The sequence below is a fragment of the Ursus americanus genome, chromosome X (assembly GCF_024610735.1).
Source record: "Ursus americanus isolate L20-20 chromosome X, mUrsAme1.1.p, whole genome shotgun sequence".
In the NCBI taxonomy this organism is placed as follows: Eukaryota; Metazoa; Chordata; class Mammalia; order Carnivora; family Ursidae; genus Ursus; species Ursus americanus.
The window spans coordinates 81,053,451-81,067,769 of record NC_142164.1 but is presented as its reverse complement, the minus strand read 5'-3'; the positions used below and the strand labels follow the sequence as shown (position 1 = coordinate 81,067,769).

General features: G+C 40.9%; 1 protein-coding gene across 2 annotated transcripts in view; it reads right to left on the bottom strand.

Moving 5' to 3' along the window:
- Positions 1-9,445: 9,445 nt before the first annotated feature.
- Positions 9,446-14,319, bottom strand: part of DGKK (diacylglycerol kinase kappa) — a 177,893-nt gene continuing 173,019 nt past the window's right edge. For both annotated transcript variants that reach the window (XM_087859607.1, XM_045786755.2), the window contains exons 26-28: positions 13,292-13,402; positions 11,795-11,918; positions 9,446-10,489 (exon numbers count right to left, since the gene is read on the bottom strand). In XM_087859607.1, coding sequence (XP_087715733.1) covers positions 10,410-10,489; positions 11,795-11,918; positions 13,292-13,402 — 315 coding nt within the window. In that variant the 3' untranslated portion in view covers positions 9,446-10,409. The remainder of the gene's footprint in view (positions 10,490-11,794; positions 11,919-13,291; positions 13,403-14,319) is intronic.

Below are 14,319 nucleotides of genomic sequence, written 5' to 3'. Positions count from 1 at the left end.
AGAACCACTTTTGCTACATCCTAAAGGTTTCTGATCACTGTGTTTTCATTCTTATTTGTTTCCATGTATTTTTTTTAACTTTTTCTTTGATATCCTGGTTGTTTAGTAGCATGTCATTTAATCTCCATGTATCTGTGGTCTTTTCAGATTTTTTCCTGTGGTTGACTTCTGGTTTCATAGCATTGTGGTCAGAAAAGGTGCATGGAATGACTTTAATCTTGAATTTGTTGAGGCCTGTTTTGTGGCCTAATATGTGATCTGTTTTGGAGAATGTTTTATATACCCTTGAGAAAAATATATTCTGCTGTTTTAGGATGGAATGTTCTGAATAGCTCTGTTAAGTCCATCTGTTCCCATGTGTCATTCAAAGCCATTGTTTCTTTGTTTATTTTCTGTTATTTATTTAATTATTCAAGGTTTTTATTTTGGATACCAAATTAAATCTCTTGGTAACCTAAACTCTCACAGACTATTTAAATATTAACCTATATTCAGGTCTAATGTCTATTCATGGAATTTTATATTATTTTTTATTATGTTCAACTAGCTAATATATAGTATATCATTAGTTTTTGAGATGATCTGTCCATTGATGTAAGTGGGGTATTAAAGTCCCCTACTATTATTGTATTATTATAGATTATTTCCATTATGTTTGTTATTGTTTTATGTATTTGGGTACTCCCATTTGGGATATATAAATATTTATAATTGCTTTATCTTCTTGTTGGGTTGTCCCCTTTGTGATTATATAGTGCTCTTCTTGGGGCGCCTGGGTGGCACAGCGGTTAAGCGTCTGCCTTCGGCTCAGGGCGTGATCCCGGCGTTATGGGATCGAGCCCCACATCAGGCTCCTCTGCTATGAGCCTGCTTCCTCCTCTCCCACTCCCCCTGCTTGTGTTCCCTCTCTCGCTGGCTGTCTCTATCTCTGTCGAATAAATAAATAAAAAAAAATCTTTAAAAAAAAATGATTATATAGTGCTCTTCTTTGTCTCTTGTTACAGTCTTTGTTTTAAAGTCTAGTTTGTCTGATATAAGTATTGCTACTTCAGCTTTCTTTTGGCATCCATTTGCATGACAAATGTTTCTTCATCCCCTCACTTTTAATCTGCAGGTGTCTTTAGATCTAAAATGAGTCTCTTCTAGGCAGCATATGGATGGGTCTTTTTTTTTAATCCATTCTGACACTCTGTGTCTTTTGATTGGACTCTTTAGTGCATTTACATTCAAAGTAATTATTGATAGATATGTATTTATTGTCCTTTTATTACTGGTTTTGTCATTGTTTCCGGAGATTTTCTCTGGTCCTTCTGTCTTTCATGTTTTGCCGATTTTCTTTAGTGATACATTGGGATTTCTTTCTCTGTATTCTTTGTGTATTTATTGTTAGTTTTTGATTTGTGGTTACCATTAGGTTTGTATATAACCTCTTCCGCATATAGCAGTCTATATTAAGTTGATAATCCTTGAGTTTGAACCCATTCTTTACTCCTCTTCACACGTTTAGGTATATGGTGTCATATTTTACATCCTTTTATTTTGTGAGTTCCTTGACTGCTTTTTTATAGAAATATTCATTTTCACTGCTTTTGTGTTTCCTACATTTATACTGTCACTTTTGGTCTCTCCTTTCCACTCAGAGTCCCTTTAGTATTTTTTGCAGGGCTGGTTTATTGGTCACAAACTCTAGTTTCTGTTTGGGAAACTCTTTATCTCTCCTTCTGTTCTGAATGATAGTCTTGCTGGATGGAGTATTCTTGGCTGCAGAGTTATCCCACTCAGCACTTTGAATATATCATGTCTTGCAAATTTCTGTTGAAAAGTCTCCTGCAAACCTCTGGGTTTTCCCTTGTAAGTTACTGACCTCTTTTTTCTTGCTGCTTTTAAGATTTTTTTCACTATATTTTGCAAATTTAATTACAGTAAGTTTTGGTGTGGGTCTGCTTTTGTTGATTTTGATGGGGGCTCACTGTGCCTCCTGCATCTGGAAAAGAAGCCTTATGCAATTAAAAATAATTGGGGGGCATGTGGGTGGCTCAGTTGGTTAAGTGTCTGACTCTTGATTTCAGCTCAGGTCATGATCTCAGGGTCCTGAGATCGAGCCCCACATCAGGCTCTACACTTAGCACAGAGTCTACTTGAGATTCTCTCTCTCCCTCTTCCTTTGTCTGTCCCCCTGCTCGCATACATGCTCTCTCTCTATAAATAAATAAAATCTTTAAAGGAAATAATTGAAATCATATGAAATGTGTTATCTGACCACAGTGGAATTAAACTAGAAATCAGTACCAGGAAAATAATAGTAAAATCTTCAAACACTTGGAAATTAAATAATACAGTTCTAAATAATCCATGGGTCAAAGAGATGTCCAAGAGTAATTAGGAATATCTTGTTTACAATGAAAGTTAAAATACAGTATCAAAATTGGTTGAATACAATAAAAAGCAGTGGGGGAAATTTATAGCATTAAATGGTCATAATAGAAAACAAGAAAGATCTGACATGAATAACTTAAGCTTTCTTCTTAAACTAGAAAAAGAACACAATAAGTCAAGCAGAAGGAAAGAAATATTAACAATAATCAATGAAATTGAAAACAAAAAAAATGGAGAAAATCAATGAAACCCAAAACTGGTTCTTTGAAAAGATCACTAAAATTAATAAATTTCTAGTTCAGCTAAACAAAGAAAAATGAGAGAAGATTCATATTACCAATATCAGGAATGATCACTACAGAACTTACATTTATTAAAAGGTTATTAAAGAATACTAAAAACAACTCTATGAATATAAATGTGACAACTTAGATGAAATGGACCAATTTTCTGAAAACCACAAACTACCAATGTCATCCAAGATAAAGTAGATAATCCAAGTAGTTCTATAACTAATATAGAAATTTAATTCATAGTTAAAAGCCTTCCCCAAAAGAAATCTCCATTATCAGATGTTTTCATTGGCAAATTCTACCAAACATGTAAAGAAGAATTAACATATAAATTCCACACAATCTCTTACAGAAATTAGAAAAGGTGGGGCACCTGGGTGGCTCAGTCAAACAGCTGTCTTTGGCTCGGGTCATGATCCCAGAGTCCTTTTGTAGATTGAGATTTTCCCAGAGCCCCGTGTGGTCTCCCTGCTCAGCAGGGGTCTGTTTCTCCCTCTGCCCCTTCCCCCTGCTCATGTTCTCTCTCTCTCTCTCTCAAATAAATAAAATCTTTAAAAAAAGAAAATAGAAAAGGGAACACTTTTCAACTCATTCTATGAGGCTAGCTTTACCCTGATACCAAAAATAAAGACAGTATATATATAAAAAAAAAGAAAATTACAGATCAGTATCCCTCATAAGCATAGACTCAAAGATCTTAACAAATCCAACCCAGAAGTAATATACCACAAACAAGTAAGGTTCATCCTGGGAATACAAGGCTGTTTTAATCTTTGAAAATCAGTGTGATCAACCATATTAAGAGTTTAAAGAAGAAAAATCACGTATCAATTGATATGGAAAAGATATTTGACAAAATTTAACAACTCAGAATAGATGGAAACTTTCTCAACCTGATAAAGGTTGGCTCCAAAAACCTACATGTAATGTATTTAATGGTGAAAGATTGAATATGTTCCTCTTAAAATTAGGAACAAGTCAAGGATGTTCACTTTTACCAGTCCTATTCAACATTATACTGGAAATTTTAAGCAGTGCAATGAGACAAGAAAAAAGTAAAAAGAAGGCAGATTGGAAAGGAAAAAATAAAATTGACTCTTTTTGCAGATAGCATGATTATGTGTGTAGAAAATCTCAATCTACAAAAAAACAGAACTAATATTTTGGTTAGCAAAGTCACAGAACACAAGACCAGCATACAAAAATCACATTTCTGTATTCTGGCAATGAACAAGGAAATTACAGCTTTAAAATGCCATTTACAATAGTTCCTAAAAATGACATGCTTAGGGATAAATCTAGTAAAACATTTACAAAATCTATGTGGTGGAAGATACAGAATGCTGATGAAAGAAATCATATAAATTGATAGGCATCATGTTCATGGAATGGAAGTGTCAATTTAGTAAAGATGACACTTCCTAAATTGGTCTGTAGATTTAACTCAATACCAAAGTCCTAGCAGGATTTCTTTTTGTAAATATAGATAAACTGATTGTAAAATTTACATGGACAAATGAGCTAGAATAGCTAAGATAATTTTGAAAAAGAATAAAGAAGGAATCATACCACCTGATTTAAAGACTTACTATAAAACTATAGTAATGAATATGGTATGTTACTGGGGAAGAAGAGAAAGAACAGTGTAATGAATAGAGATCCAGAAACAGACCCACACAATTATGGCTGTAGGTGTAAAAGCAATTCAGTGATAAAAGTAGTCTTTTCAATACATGGTGTTGGAACAATTGGACATCCATGTGGTAAGGAATGAACCTTCATCTAAACCTCATACATTAAACAAAAATTAACTCAAAGTGGGTTGTGTATCTAAAATTAACAAATAAAACCATAAAACCTTGAGAATTCAACACAAAATCTTTATGCCCTGGGGTTAAATTGGATTTTCTGAGCAGTAGCACTATTGGCATTTTAGGCTGGATAAATAATTCTTTGTTGCGGGAATTTTCCTGTGCATTGTAGGATATTTAGAAGTTTCTCTGGCCTTTACCCGTTAAATACCAGTAGCATCCCATGCCCATGCTGTGGCAACTAAAATTGTGCTTAGACAATTGCCCAGTTTCCCTGGGGGCCAACTTACCCCTGGTTGAGAACTACTGAGTTAGTTAGAGGAAAAGTTGTTAGATATGACACTAAAGGCATAATACATAGAAGAAAAAAATGAATTGTCCTTTCTATAAAAATGTAAAATTTTCCCCCTGAAAGATATTGTTGGGAGAATGAGAAGACAAACTATGGACTGGTGAAAGATATTTGTAAATCATTTATCTGACAAAGAACTTGGATGCAGAATATATAAAGAATTCTGAAAACGAGTAAATGAAAAACACAATTACAAATACAGGGAAAAGAATTTGAACAGACACTTAACCAAAGAGGATTTAAGTATGACAAATAAGCACATAAAAAGATTTTTAACGTCATCTATGATGAGGTGTCACTAAACATCTCTCAGAATGGCTAAAATAAAAATTACTAAATTCCAAGAGCTGGTGAGGATGTGGAGCAAGTGAAACTCTCAAGCATTGCTGGTTTGGATGCAAAATGGTACAGACACTCTGAAAAATAGTTTGGAAATTTCTTTTTAAATGAAACATGCATTCTGATATAACCCAGCAATCCCACTCCTGGGTATTTATCCTAGAGAAGTGAATACTATAACATGTATATTAATGTTTATAACAGCTCTATGCATAATTGCCCCAAACTGGAAACAACCTAAAGGTCCTTTGATTGGTAAGTAGCTAAAATAAACAAACTGGTAGATACATACAGTGGAATACTTTCAGCAATGAGAAGGACCAAACTGTTGATTCACATGACAACTTGAGAGAATCTGAAAGGCTTTATGCTGAGTTTAATAAGCTTATCTCAAAATGTTACATGTTCTATGAACATTCTTGAAAGGACTAAACTGTAGGGATGGAAAATAGTTCAGAGGTTAGAGTTAGGGTTAAGGAATGTCTTTTTTTAATAATAATTTTTTATTATATTATGTTAACCACCATACAGTACATCCCTAGTTTTTGATGTAAAGTTCCATGATTCATTAGTTGCGTATAACACCCAGTGCTCCATGCAATACGTGCCCTCCTTACTACCCATCACCAGTCTATCTCATCCCCCCATCCCCCTCCCCTCTGAAGCCCTCAGTTTGTTTCCCAGAGTCCATAGTCTCTCATGGTTCATTTCCCCTTCTGTCTTTAAGTCAGGAATGATACAAGAAATTTATTGGGGCAGTGGAAACTGTTCTGTATCCTGACAGTAGTAATGGTTACACAAATGTCTATATGTGTTAAAATTCACTGAATTGTACACCAAAAGAAAAAAAAAGCAATTTTGCTGTATAATGATGAACAAAAAAACTGAGACAAATTGAATCCTGATGGTAATTCACTAGCCTACAGGATCAGTCTAAGCATCTTAACATGAATTACAGGGCCCACTCTGGTGGTGGTTCCTCAGCAACAGGCTGGTTCCTTCATAACGCCTACGAATGTCGTTTTTATGTGGGTAGTAGACTAAAACGTGGTCCTGAAGGTCACAACTTTTTTGTCTTTAAGTAAGAGACAGTTTTTAATATTGGAAAGTCAAGGATTTAGATCTGAGTTCTCACCCTGGTGTAGCATTTTGTGGAATCCTGGTCTAATACAGTCTCAATGGCCTACCTATGAAATGTGACTAATAATCACCCCACACTCCTTCCCACCTGAGACCCTTTTGGAATGGAGAGGAGTTATGCGATATATGTCTAAGGGGGGCAGATTTTATTGTCAAATGTTTTTTAAGGTTCCTTTTGCATTTATGCATCTGTTTAGCAGTCTGGTCTGTACTCCTCTACCTCATTTCACCTCTCCAGTAACTAATTCATTTCCTTGAAATCAGGATCCTGCAGAGAATGGAATTCTAGCACAATTACAGTGGTGGGTATTTCCCCACAGGGTTGTCTCGAGTTGAGCCAGGTTTTAGAACTTTTTCTCATGGCTCTTTCAGTGTTACAATCATCCTGGTGGAGATTCTTGGCTTGTGCTGCTGCTGTCCTCTTCACCTGCTATCTCTGTGTGCGTGTGACTTGTTTAGAGTTTGGATGACCACCCAAGTGCACCCCCCATTTTCATTACTGTCCAGCTCCCCCCACGCTGAGGTAAATAATGAGACACCGGTGTTGGTTACATTTATCCATTTATTAAAATATTTCAAGAAGCAAAACTTTATTAACTTTGAGGACTGGTGTTCCATTTGGGGGGGGAGGAGGAATAGGCACACTTTATAGACCTTTTCTTTCTGCTTTTTTCTATTACCCCTAACTACCCTAGTTTCCTCCCCCAACCAGACCCTGGCCCTGCTGTTTATTTGCAGGGACCTCTGAGGAAACAAAAAACACAGAAGAGGAAACAACATGGATTACAGATTAGCAAGTAGACAAATGCAATTCCATAAACCGTATAGCCAGTCAAGGTTCTTTACAGGATGGAATGGTGTTCATGGTTTTGGTTGCTTTGGTATTAGTTTCTACCTCTTATGAAGCTCAAATTCTTCTACTTGTGTCCTGAGGGGAGATGAAGTTGACCCCAACTGTTTTTTCTGATCAACCTATAACCTAAGTTATTAAGTTGAAAATGTCTTCCTTATTCTTCCCCTGCCCTTTTGGACACAGCACAGGGCCTTTTGGGAGTGGGAACTGAAAGCTGCTGACCTCCTGTAGTATTGATACCAGAAGCAGTTGATGGCAGTCCAAATCTCTTGGTATTCTCTTTCCCCACTATTCTTCCGGCCAGGAATTGCCCACTCACTCAATCCCTCAGAAAGTACTACCAAAGATGCAACCAAACCCCAGAACTTTGACTCTTAATGGCATCTCTGAACATAATTAAGATGGGTATTTGGTGTCTGGTCCCAACACCTGAGCAACTGTATTACTGCAAGTAGTAAAAGATGAAGTTCTAAAAGCAGCTTATGCTTCTGGAGGCTCAGCCAACTCCCTTGAGAAAGAGATCACCACTTCTTGCAAGACAGCAAGCTGTCTTCCTTTTTGGGACTCAACTGGTAATTAGGCAATTTAGTAGGTAACTGAGTGATTTAGTAAGCCACGCCTGCTCTTGGGTCTCATCAGCTAAATCCATCCTGCTCCATGAGTTGACCTCAACCCCCAATCCTAGTGGTTTCATTCAATATCGTTTTGACTCAGGGTGAGAGGACAGGATGGGTGAAAGGGAATCCAGATAGTACCACAGAGCAACAGGAGCATTACAATACACAACGACATATAGTAAGTCAGCAAAGTAAGCACAAGAGATGGAACCCTATTACAGTTCACTATCATCGGTGATAAAAATAATGACAAGACACAGCCTTGCTTAGGCACAGCCAAGATAAAGCCACCCTCTCCAGGACTTCCTTCTGTTTCTTAAAATTTGCTCTTTTGGAAATTTTACAAAAGGCTCTTCTGAGACAAAAACGTAACTTGGTTCCCTAACTCCGTGAGTGACTGTGTGTGCAGTGTTAATGCGTGTCGCCACGGAGGAGCCAAGTCAGGCTGCAACGGTGACCTTGCTGTTTTGACCTAATACCTCCTCCTGGGAAGAAAGAGCGATGCAGAGAAAGCCAAAGACACAACAACAGTACACTTCCCACTCAAATACGTATAATAAGTTCACATATTTCTGATGCTTAAATAAATTTTAAATGTTTTCTCTCGTCTTTTTCCATGAACTTTCTTCTCTAGTTATAGAACTAGGACTTTTTTGTTTGTTTGGCACAGCAATCAGACGTATGGGGACTATCCCCTTGTTAGTATTTTTCTCCTCACCCCTGCAGAGGTGGAACACAGGTGGCTGGTTTCAGTGGGCTAGGCTGGTGGAGTTCCAGAGTTGAGAACCAGTGCTTGGAGTCTCGATTGTGCACCTAGATGAACCAGCCATTGGACTGAGTCAGGTAATTGAGCACGCTAAGTTTGTCTAAGAAGTGGGGAGAGGCCAGTTTTCTGGCTTTCTCTTGATAAGTGGAAAGGGACACTTACGAAAAGTATGAGTTGAAGGGGGTGGGGTGGGAATTCAAGGCAGACCAGAGAGAAAGTCTCTGACACTGGCATTTGATTAGATTTGCCTGACTGGGTGCAGGCATTCAAAAAATGTGAATTGGGATTTGGGGCAATTTTGGCCTAGTTTGTTTCCATGAGAAATTTGGAAGAACCATGGGAAAAGCAGAGGCTTTTAGCCTCCATTTTCCGAGGCCCATGTTCTTTCTGATCACTCTGAATGCCCCTCTGTACTCAAGGGAAAGGAGCAAGATGGGAGATTCCAAGGTGATTTGGGGACTGACCCAACAGCCTGTCCAGAAGACTCAGGCCAAGATGGAGCTTGTGGGGAAGGGCCTAGGCTGTGACTTGTCAGGCATTCCCTAGCTCAGGCATCTAAGTCACAGAGCTCAAGGCCTGGTTGCTCCATATAGTCTTCACTGGAGAAGTGGACAGCACAGTTTGGGGCAGTTGCTGATGTAAAGCCCAGGACAAATAGAGCAAAAAAGGCAGCATGCCAGCTTAGCCCCCTTCTCTAGGGCGTTGGTGTTTTTGTTCCCCCTTCCGTGGCCTGGCTCAGAATTTTACGGGGGGGAGGGTGTCAGAATCAGCTGGGCTATAGGTAGATCCCAGCCACTTCTAAGACGCTGAAAATGCACCAAAAGATTAGAAGCTCCACCAAGAACTAGGGCAGTTGGTAGAGGCATGTGTGTGTGTGTGTGTGTGTGTGTGTGTAGGGAGTGGGGGATAGGATCAGGGTGGGGAGGGATTCCTGGGTTAGCACAATAAATTATAGGGTCACTTAGAGGTCGAGTTGTATTTTCAGTTCTTAAAAAGAAAAAAATATATATATACATCTTTATGTCTCTGTACACAATCTATACTGCAGCACAGCGGCAAACATTTAGTTAAAAAATCCAGCGAGAGCGCGGGCAAACACTCCATGGAGGCATGCAGGCTAGGGTCAAGGCAGTAGCAGGGGATCCTGTATGGTTGCCATAGAGGTGAGCTCCAATCAATGGGCCCACCCAGCCACCAGAGCACCACCTGGACATGTGCAACGACATACATGCACACACGGAAAAACACAAAGGGTTTGCAGAGAAAGCAGTCACCATGTCTACGAGAAAAGATTTCACATGGTCATCGTAACAGGCAAGTGGACAAGCCCCCAGGACCTAGTTCTCATCTTAATAAGCCAAGTAGAAGAGACCTCCTGAAGTTACAAGTTCCAACTGGCAGGGATTGGGGGAGAAACAACCAAGCCTGGCTGTCCTCGCCCCTCTCCTTATCTCCCTGAGAGTATTTCTTTCTTTCGTTCATTCCCTAGCATCAACAGTTTCTCTGCTCATCAGAGAAGACTGTCCCCAAATTCCCTGAAGAGGTGAACTTTCTTGAATCCTTTGTCGATTCCAGGCCATTCACAATGAGCTTATCCCAATTAAGTACTGTAGTTGCTCAAGATGCACAGAGAAGGAGAACTGAACAAAACAACTCGGAACAAGAATCTTTGGCCAATGAGAAAAGGTAAACCTCTAAGGAGACCTGATTGAGTCCAGAAAAAGTAGATTAGTGTAAAGAATTGGAGGATCTTTCTTGGTGGTGCTCATGTTTGTTCTGAAATAATTTAGCCTATATTGAGGTTTTCAGAGTTTCGTAGTGGAATTCCAAACATTGTGAGTTCTCCTTCCAGCTTTTAAGGACTACAGTTGAAACCTGGATGATGTTGGAGGATCATCATCTTTTGCTTCATCTTCACGATTTCTGTGATGCCACAAACGTCCTTTAGAGAAAAAACAAGTATAGAGATAATGTTAGCGCATCGCCAGACACCCACATGTACGGACCCTAGAGAGAGCCAACAAAGAGTCTATTGGGAGACAGACTGGTTTCTTCCTATTGTACCAACCATCTCTCAGTCATCTGAGAATAGCAGCTGACACCATGTGAGCCAAACACAAATGGAGTGAGTTCTCCATGGACTTGCTACTGACCCCTTCAGAGTCTTCTGAAAGACTTTCAAACACCATGGTCTCCCAACTGGAAGATTCTTAGGAAATCAAACAGTTGGACCAAACCTGAGAAAACATAGCTTGAGCCAAGAAATTCTCTCTTGGCATCTGTGCAAATTCTCATTTCCTCAGAAACAAACAGCCACCCTCCATCCCTTTTCCCCCATGTCCACTACTGGTGTATCTCTCAAGCTTTCAGGTTATCTAGGCCCAAAATGTAGTAGAGACAATTGATATCAGAATTGGCATAACTGACAACGCTAGGAGAACCTTCTTTTGAGCTCCACTGACATATCAGTAATGCTTAAGTCCAATTCCAAAGAAGGGATGGAACCAAAATTCAAATAACGAAACATAGAAAACTTGCATTTCCAGGGATTTACCGGTAAGGAATAACAGTGTTTAGGTAGGTCATAGAGACTATTCTTCACCCTGTAGGTGCTTAGCACTGATATCCCAACCCATCTCAAACAATACTGCTTTCTGGAGCACAACCGGAAGCTTGTAGCAGTATTTGACTGGGAGGGTGATCTAAGCATGACTATTTTGCCATACTTCATCAACCAAGGACATGAACGGGTCAAGCAGAAGAGTGACTGCCTGTTCTCATTTTTCTCTTCAGCTATCTGTGTCACAGAGACCACATAGCATGGTTCCTTCTCAGGTTCTTCCCAGTGTCCATATCACTTTTTTTTTTAAAGATTTTATTTATTTATGTGACAGAGAGACAGCCAGCGAGAGAGGGAACACAGCAGGCGAGTGAGAGGGGAAGAAGCAGGCTCCCAGCAGAGGAGCCTGATGTGGGACTCGATCCCGGAACGCCGGGATCACACCCTGAGCCGAAGGCAGACGCTTTAACGACTGCGCTACCCAGGCGCCCCTCCATATCACTTTTTAACTCATGCTTTGTCTAAGAGGCTGCTTGGCATTGTCTAAGATTGGCTCCCAGCCCGTCTCCTCCTCCATCACCACCATATCCGCGAACATTTGTCAGGGGAGCTCTAGGTCCCTGGGAGGTACCCGGGCTGCTGGGGAAGTCTTCATAACCCCTATGCCTGTGGAGGGGGGACACTTACCAATAAAACCCTGGACTCCTTGGCCTGATTTAGGCTTGTCTTCTTCTTCTAGCTTCTTCTTCCCCAATTTGGGGAACTTAACTTTCAATCTCATGCTTCTACTGTCAGTGTCTGAAGAGCTTTCCTGGGAAACCACAGCAAAAGGAAGGTCAAAATTAGTTGCCTAACATTCAGAAACAATCCCTAGAGGCCTGGCAAGTTGGTGAACATAAAGCAGAGATTTCTGTCTATCCAAGTGTGGGAGACAAGTCCCATGCTCTAGAAAGGCAAATGATGTTTACCAAGATCCTACTCTGTGCCAGGCGCCTTGCTAAATACTTGAATAACTGCTTTCAGATAAGCTCCCAAATGACTTTGCAAAGGGGCTATGATCGTCCCTAATTTAGAAATGAGGAAGCGATGGCTTGGAGGGGTACAATATTTTGCCTGCGGCCACGTGGCTAGGGATTGGAAGGGTGAGATTGCTAGGACCACTGCCACCTCACATTGCACCTCTGCTTGAATTAGAAAAAAGCATCCCTTCTTTCAGGCATATGGTTTGATGAGCTATGACACGCTTCCTCGGCCAAGTACCTTCATATGGGGAAGGGCCTGCCTCACAGGCCCCCTGCTCCCCTGTCTGGGATGCAGAGAGGGTTCTCCACACACAGCCCTTAGTTGTGAATGTGGGCTCTCTGCTGTACAGATCTTGCAGGCTCTTTCATTCCAGCTTAGCTCCCAGCCCTCTCCCTCCTGCTAGAGTGTGCTTATCTCACCACCATAATTTCCAGGTTGACATTGTTGCCAGAAAGTCCAGCCACACACAATCCAAGAAACTTAGGGATTTTTATCTTTACAAGATATTTACACCTCCAATCCTCTCCATTAGAGAAAGAGTATAAGCCTGTCCTCCTCCTCTTCCTGATCTGACTCTCCAAAAATGACAGCATCCCCACAGCTAGACTGTAGCCACTGCTGCCATGTTTGGTTTTCTTTTAAGCCACGCACCTGCTAAGGGAAGGCACTGAGCCTGCTATCCTCCCAGAGTTGGGGGGGGGAGGACAGAAAGCAGCAGAGAGAGCTGTTTTCACCACCCATATGGCCCAGGCACCAACCATTTAGAACAGATGTTGGCTGCAAACAACTGGTATTGGTCATAAGGGAATGTACCAGATGAAATCCAGTTCCTAGTAGCAGGTATTGGGCAGGGAGGGGGAATTGTCACCAGAGAACAGCATAGAGAAAACCAATCTTGCATTCTTTCCCAATCATCTCCTGCCACAGAGCAGCTCTTCTTTCTGGTTATTTTCCCATGGTCATCTAGCTTTTCAATGTGCTTTCTTCCATGTCCCATCTGCTTACAATGAGGAGATGGAAGGAGGGGGCTCCTTCAAGCTCAAGCCGAAAGCCACTACTGGACACTGTCTGCTACATCAGCCACTGGGTCCTGGCCCACACTGGAAGGAACCAAGGAAGAAGCCCTCTTCCTCTTTATTTCCTAATCCCCAGTTAACACACCTCTGGAACAAGGATGGAATTCATCCAGTCAATCTCAGATAGCTTTTCAAACTCCTTATTCATGGCTTCCAGGGCAGTTCGCAGTGTGGCCTCATCCTCAGCATTTCTTAGCTGGTAAAGACAAGAAAAAGAGTGAGTATAGTGAGTATCCAATGCCTAACACCCCGCCTTCACAAACTCGGGCTCTCTCCCACGCTCCTAGTCCCTGCTAGTGACCATGAGACCACAGGGTGACAACTTGTATCTCCTTTGGCCATGGGATCAGTGGAAAGCATAGCTAGCTAGCTCTTTACTTTCTCAAGAGGGAGATCCAGGAAACAGCCATATTGTGGTGATTTCCTTGGGGCTGGGCATGTTCACCTTCTGGCAAGCAGAGAGGCCCTTTGACCAGTATTGATTAACACTTGAGTTATACCCCTACAGCTTAGGGTCCAGAACAAGGGTCTTACCCCTGACCCTTAAGTCCCGGAGACATCTAAGTGTCCCCCTAAATAACAGCTACCAATTTCTGGTACATGCTGTATGCCAGGCGTTGTGCCTACATGATATCATTCTATCTTCCCAATAACTTTATAACACCTTGTGAGGTACTATTCTCATTTTATAGCTAAGAAAACAGATTCAAAGAAGTTTGGTGCTCAAGATCACATGGCTAGACAGAAACTCAGATCTGTTTAACTCTATAGCCCATCCTATATCCTACACTGCCCAGGAAGGATATGTGAGGTGGTCAGATGCTGGGAGAATCTTTATTACACGGTTACCATAATTTAAAGGCTCCTTTGTGAAGCAAGGAGAAGGCTAGAGAGAGATTGGCTCAAATTTTCCCTTTCTGGCAAAGAGGGTCTGCCTCCCCAAGCTGTGCTTTCATTATTTACTCCTTCCTTCCTTCCTTCCTTCCTTCCTTCCTTCCTTCCTTCCTTCCTTCCTTCCTTCCTTCCTTCCTTCCTTCCGATTTTGTCAGAGAGAGAGAGAGCGAGCAAGCACAAGCAGAGGAAGCAGGGGGAGCAGCAGGCAGAGGGAGAAGC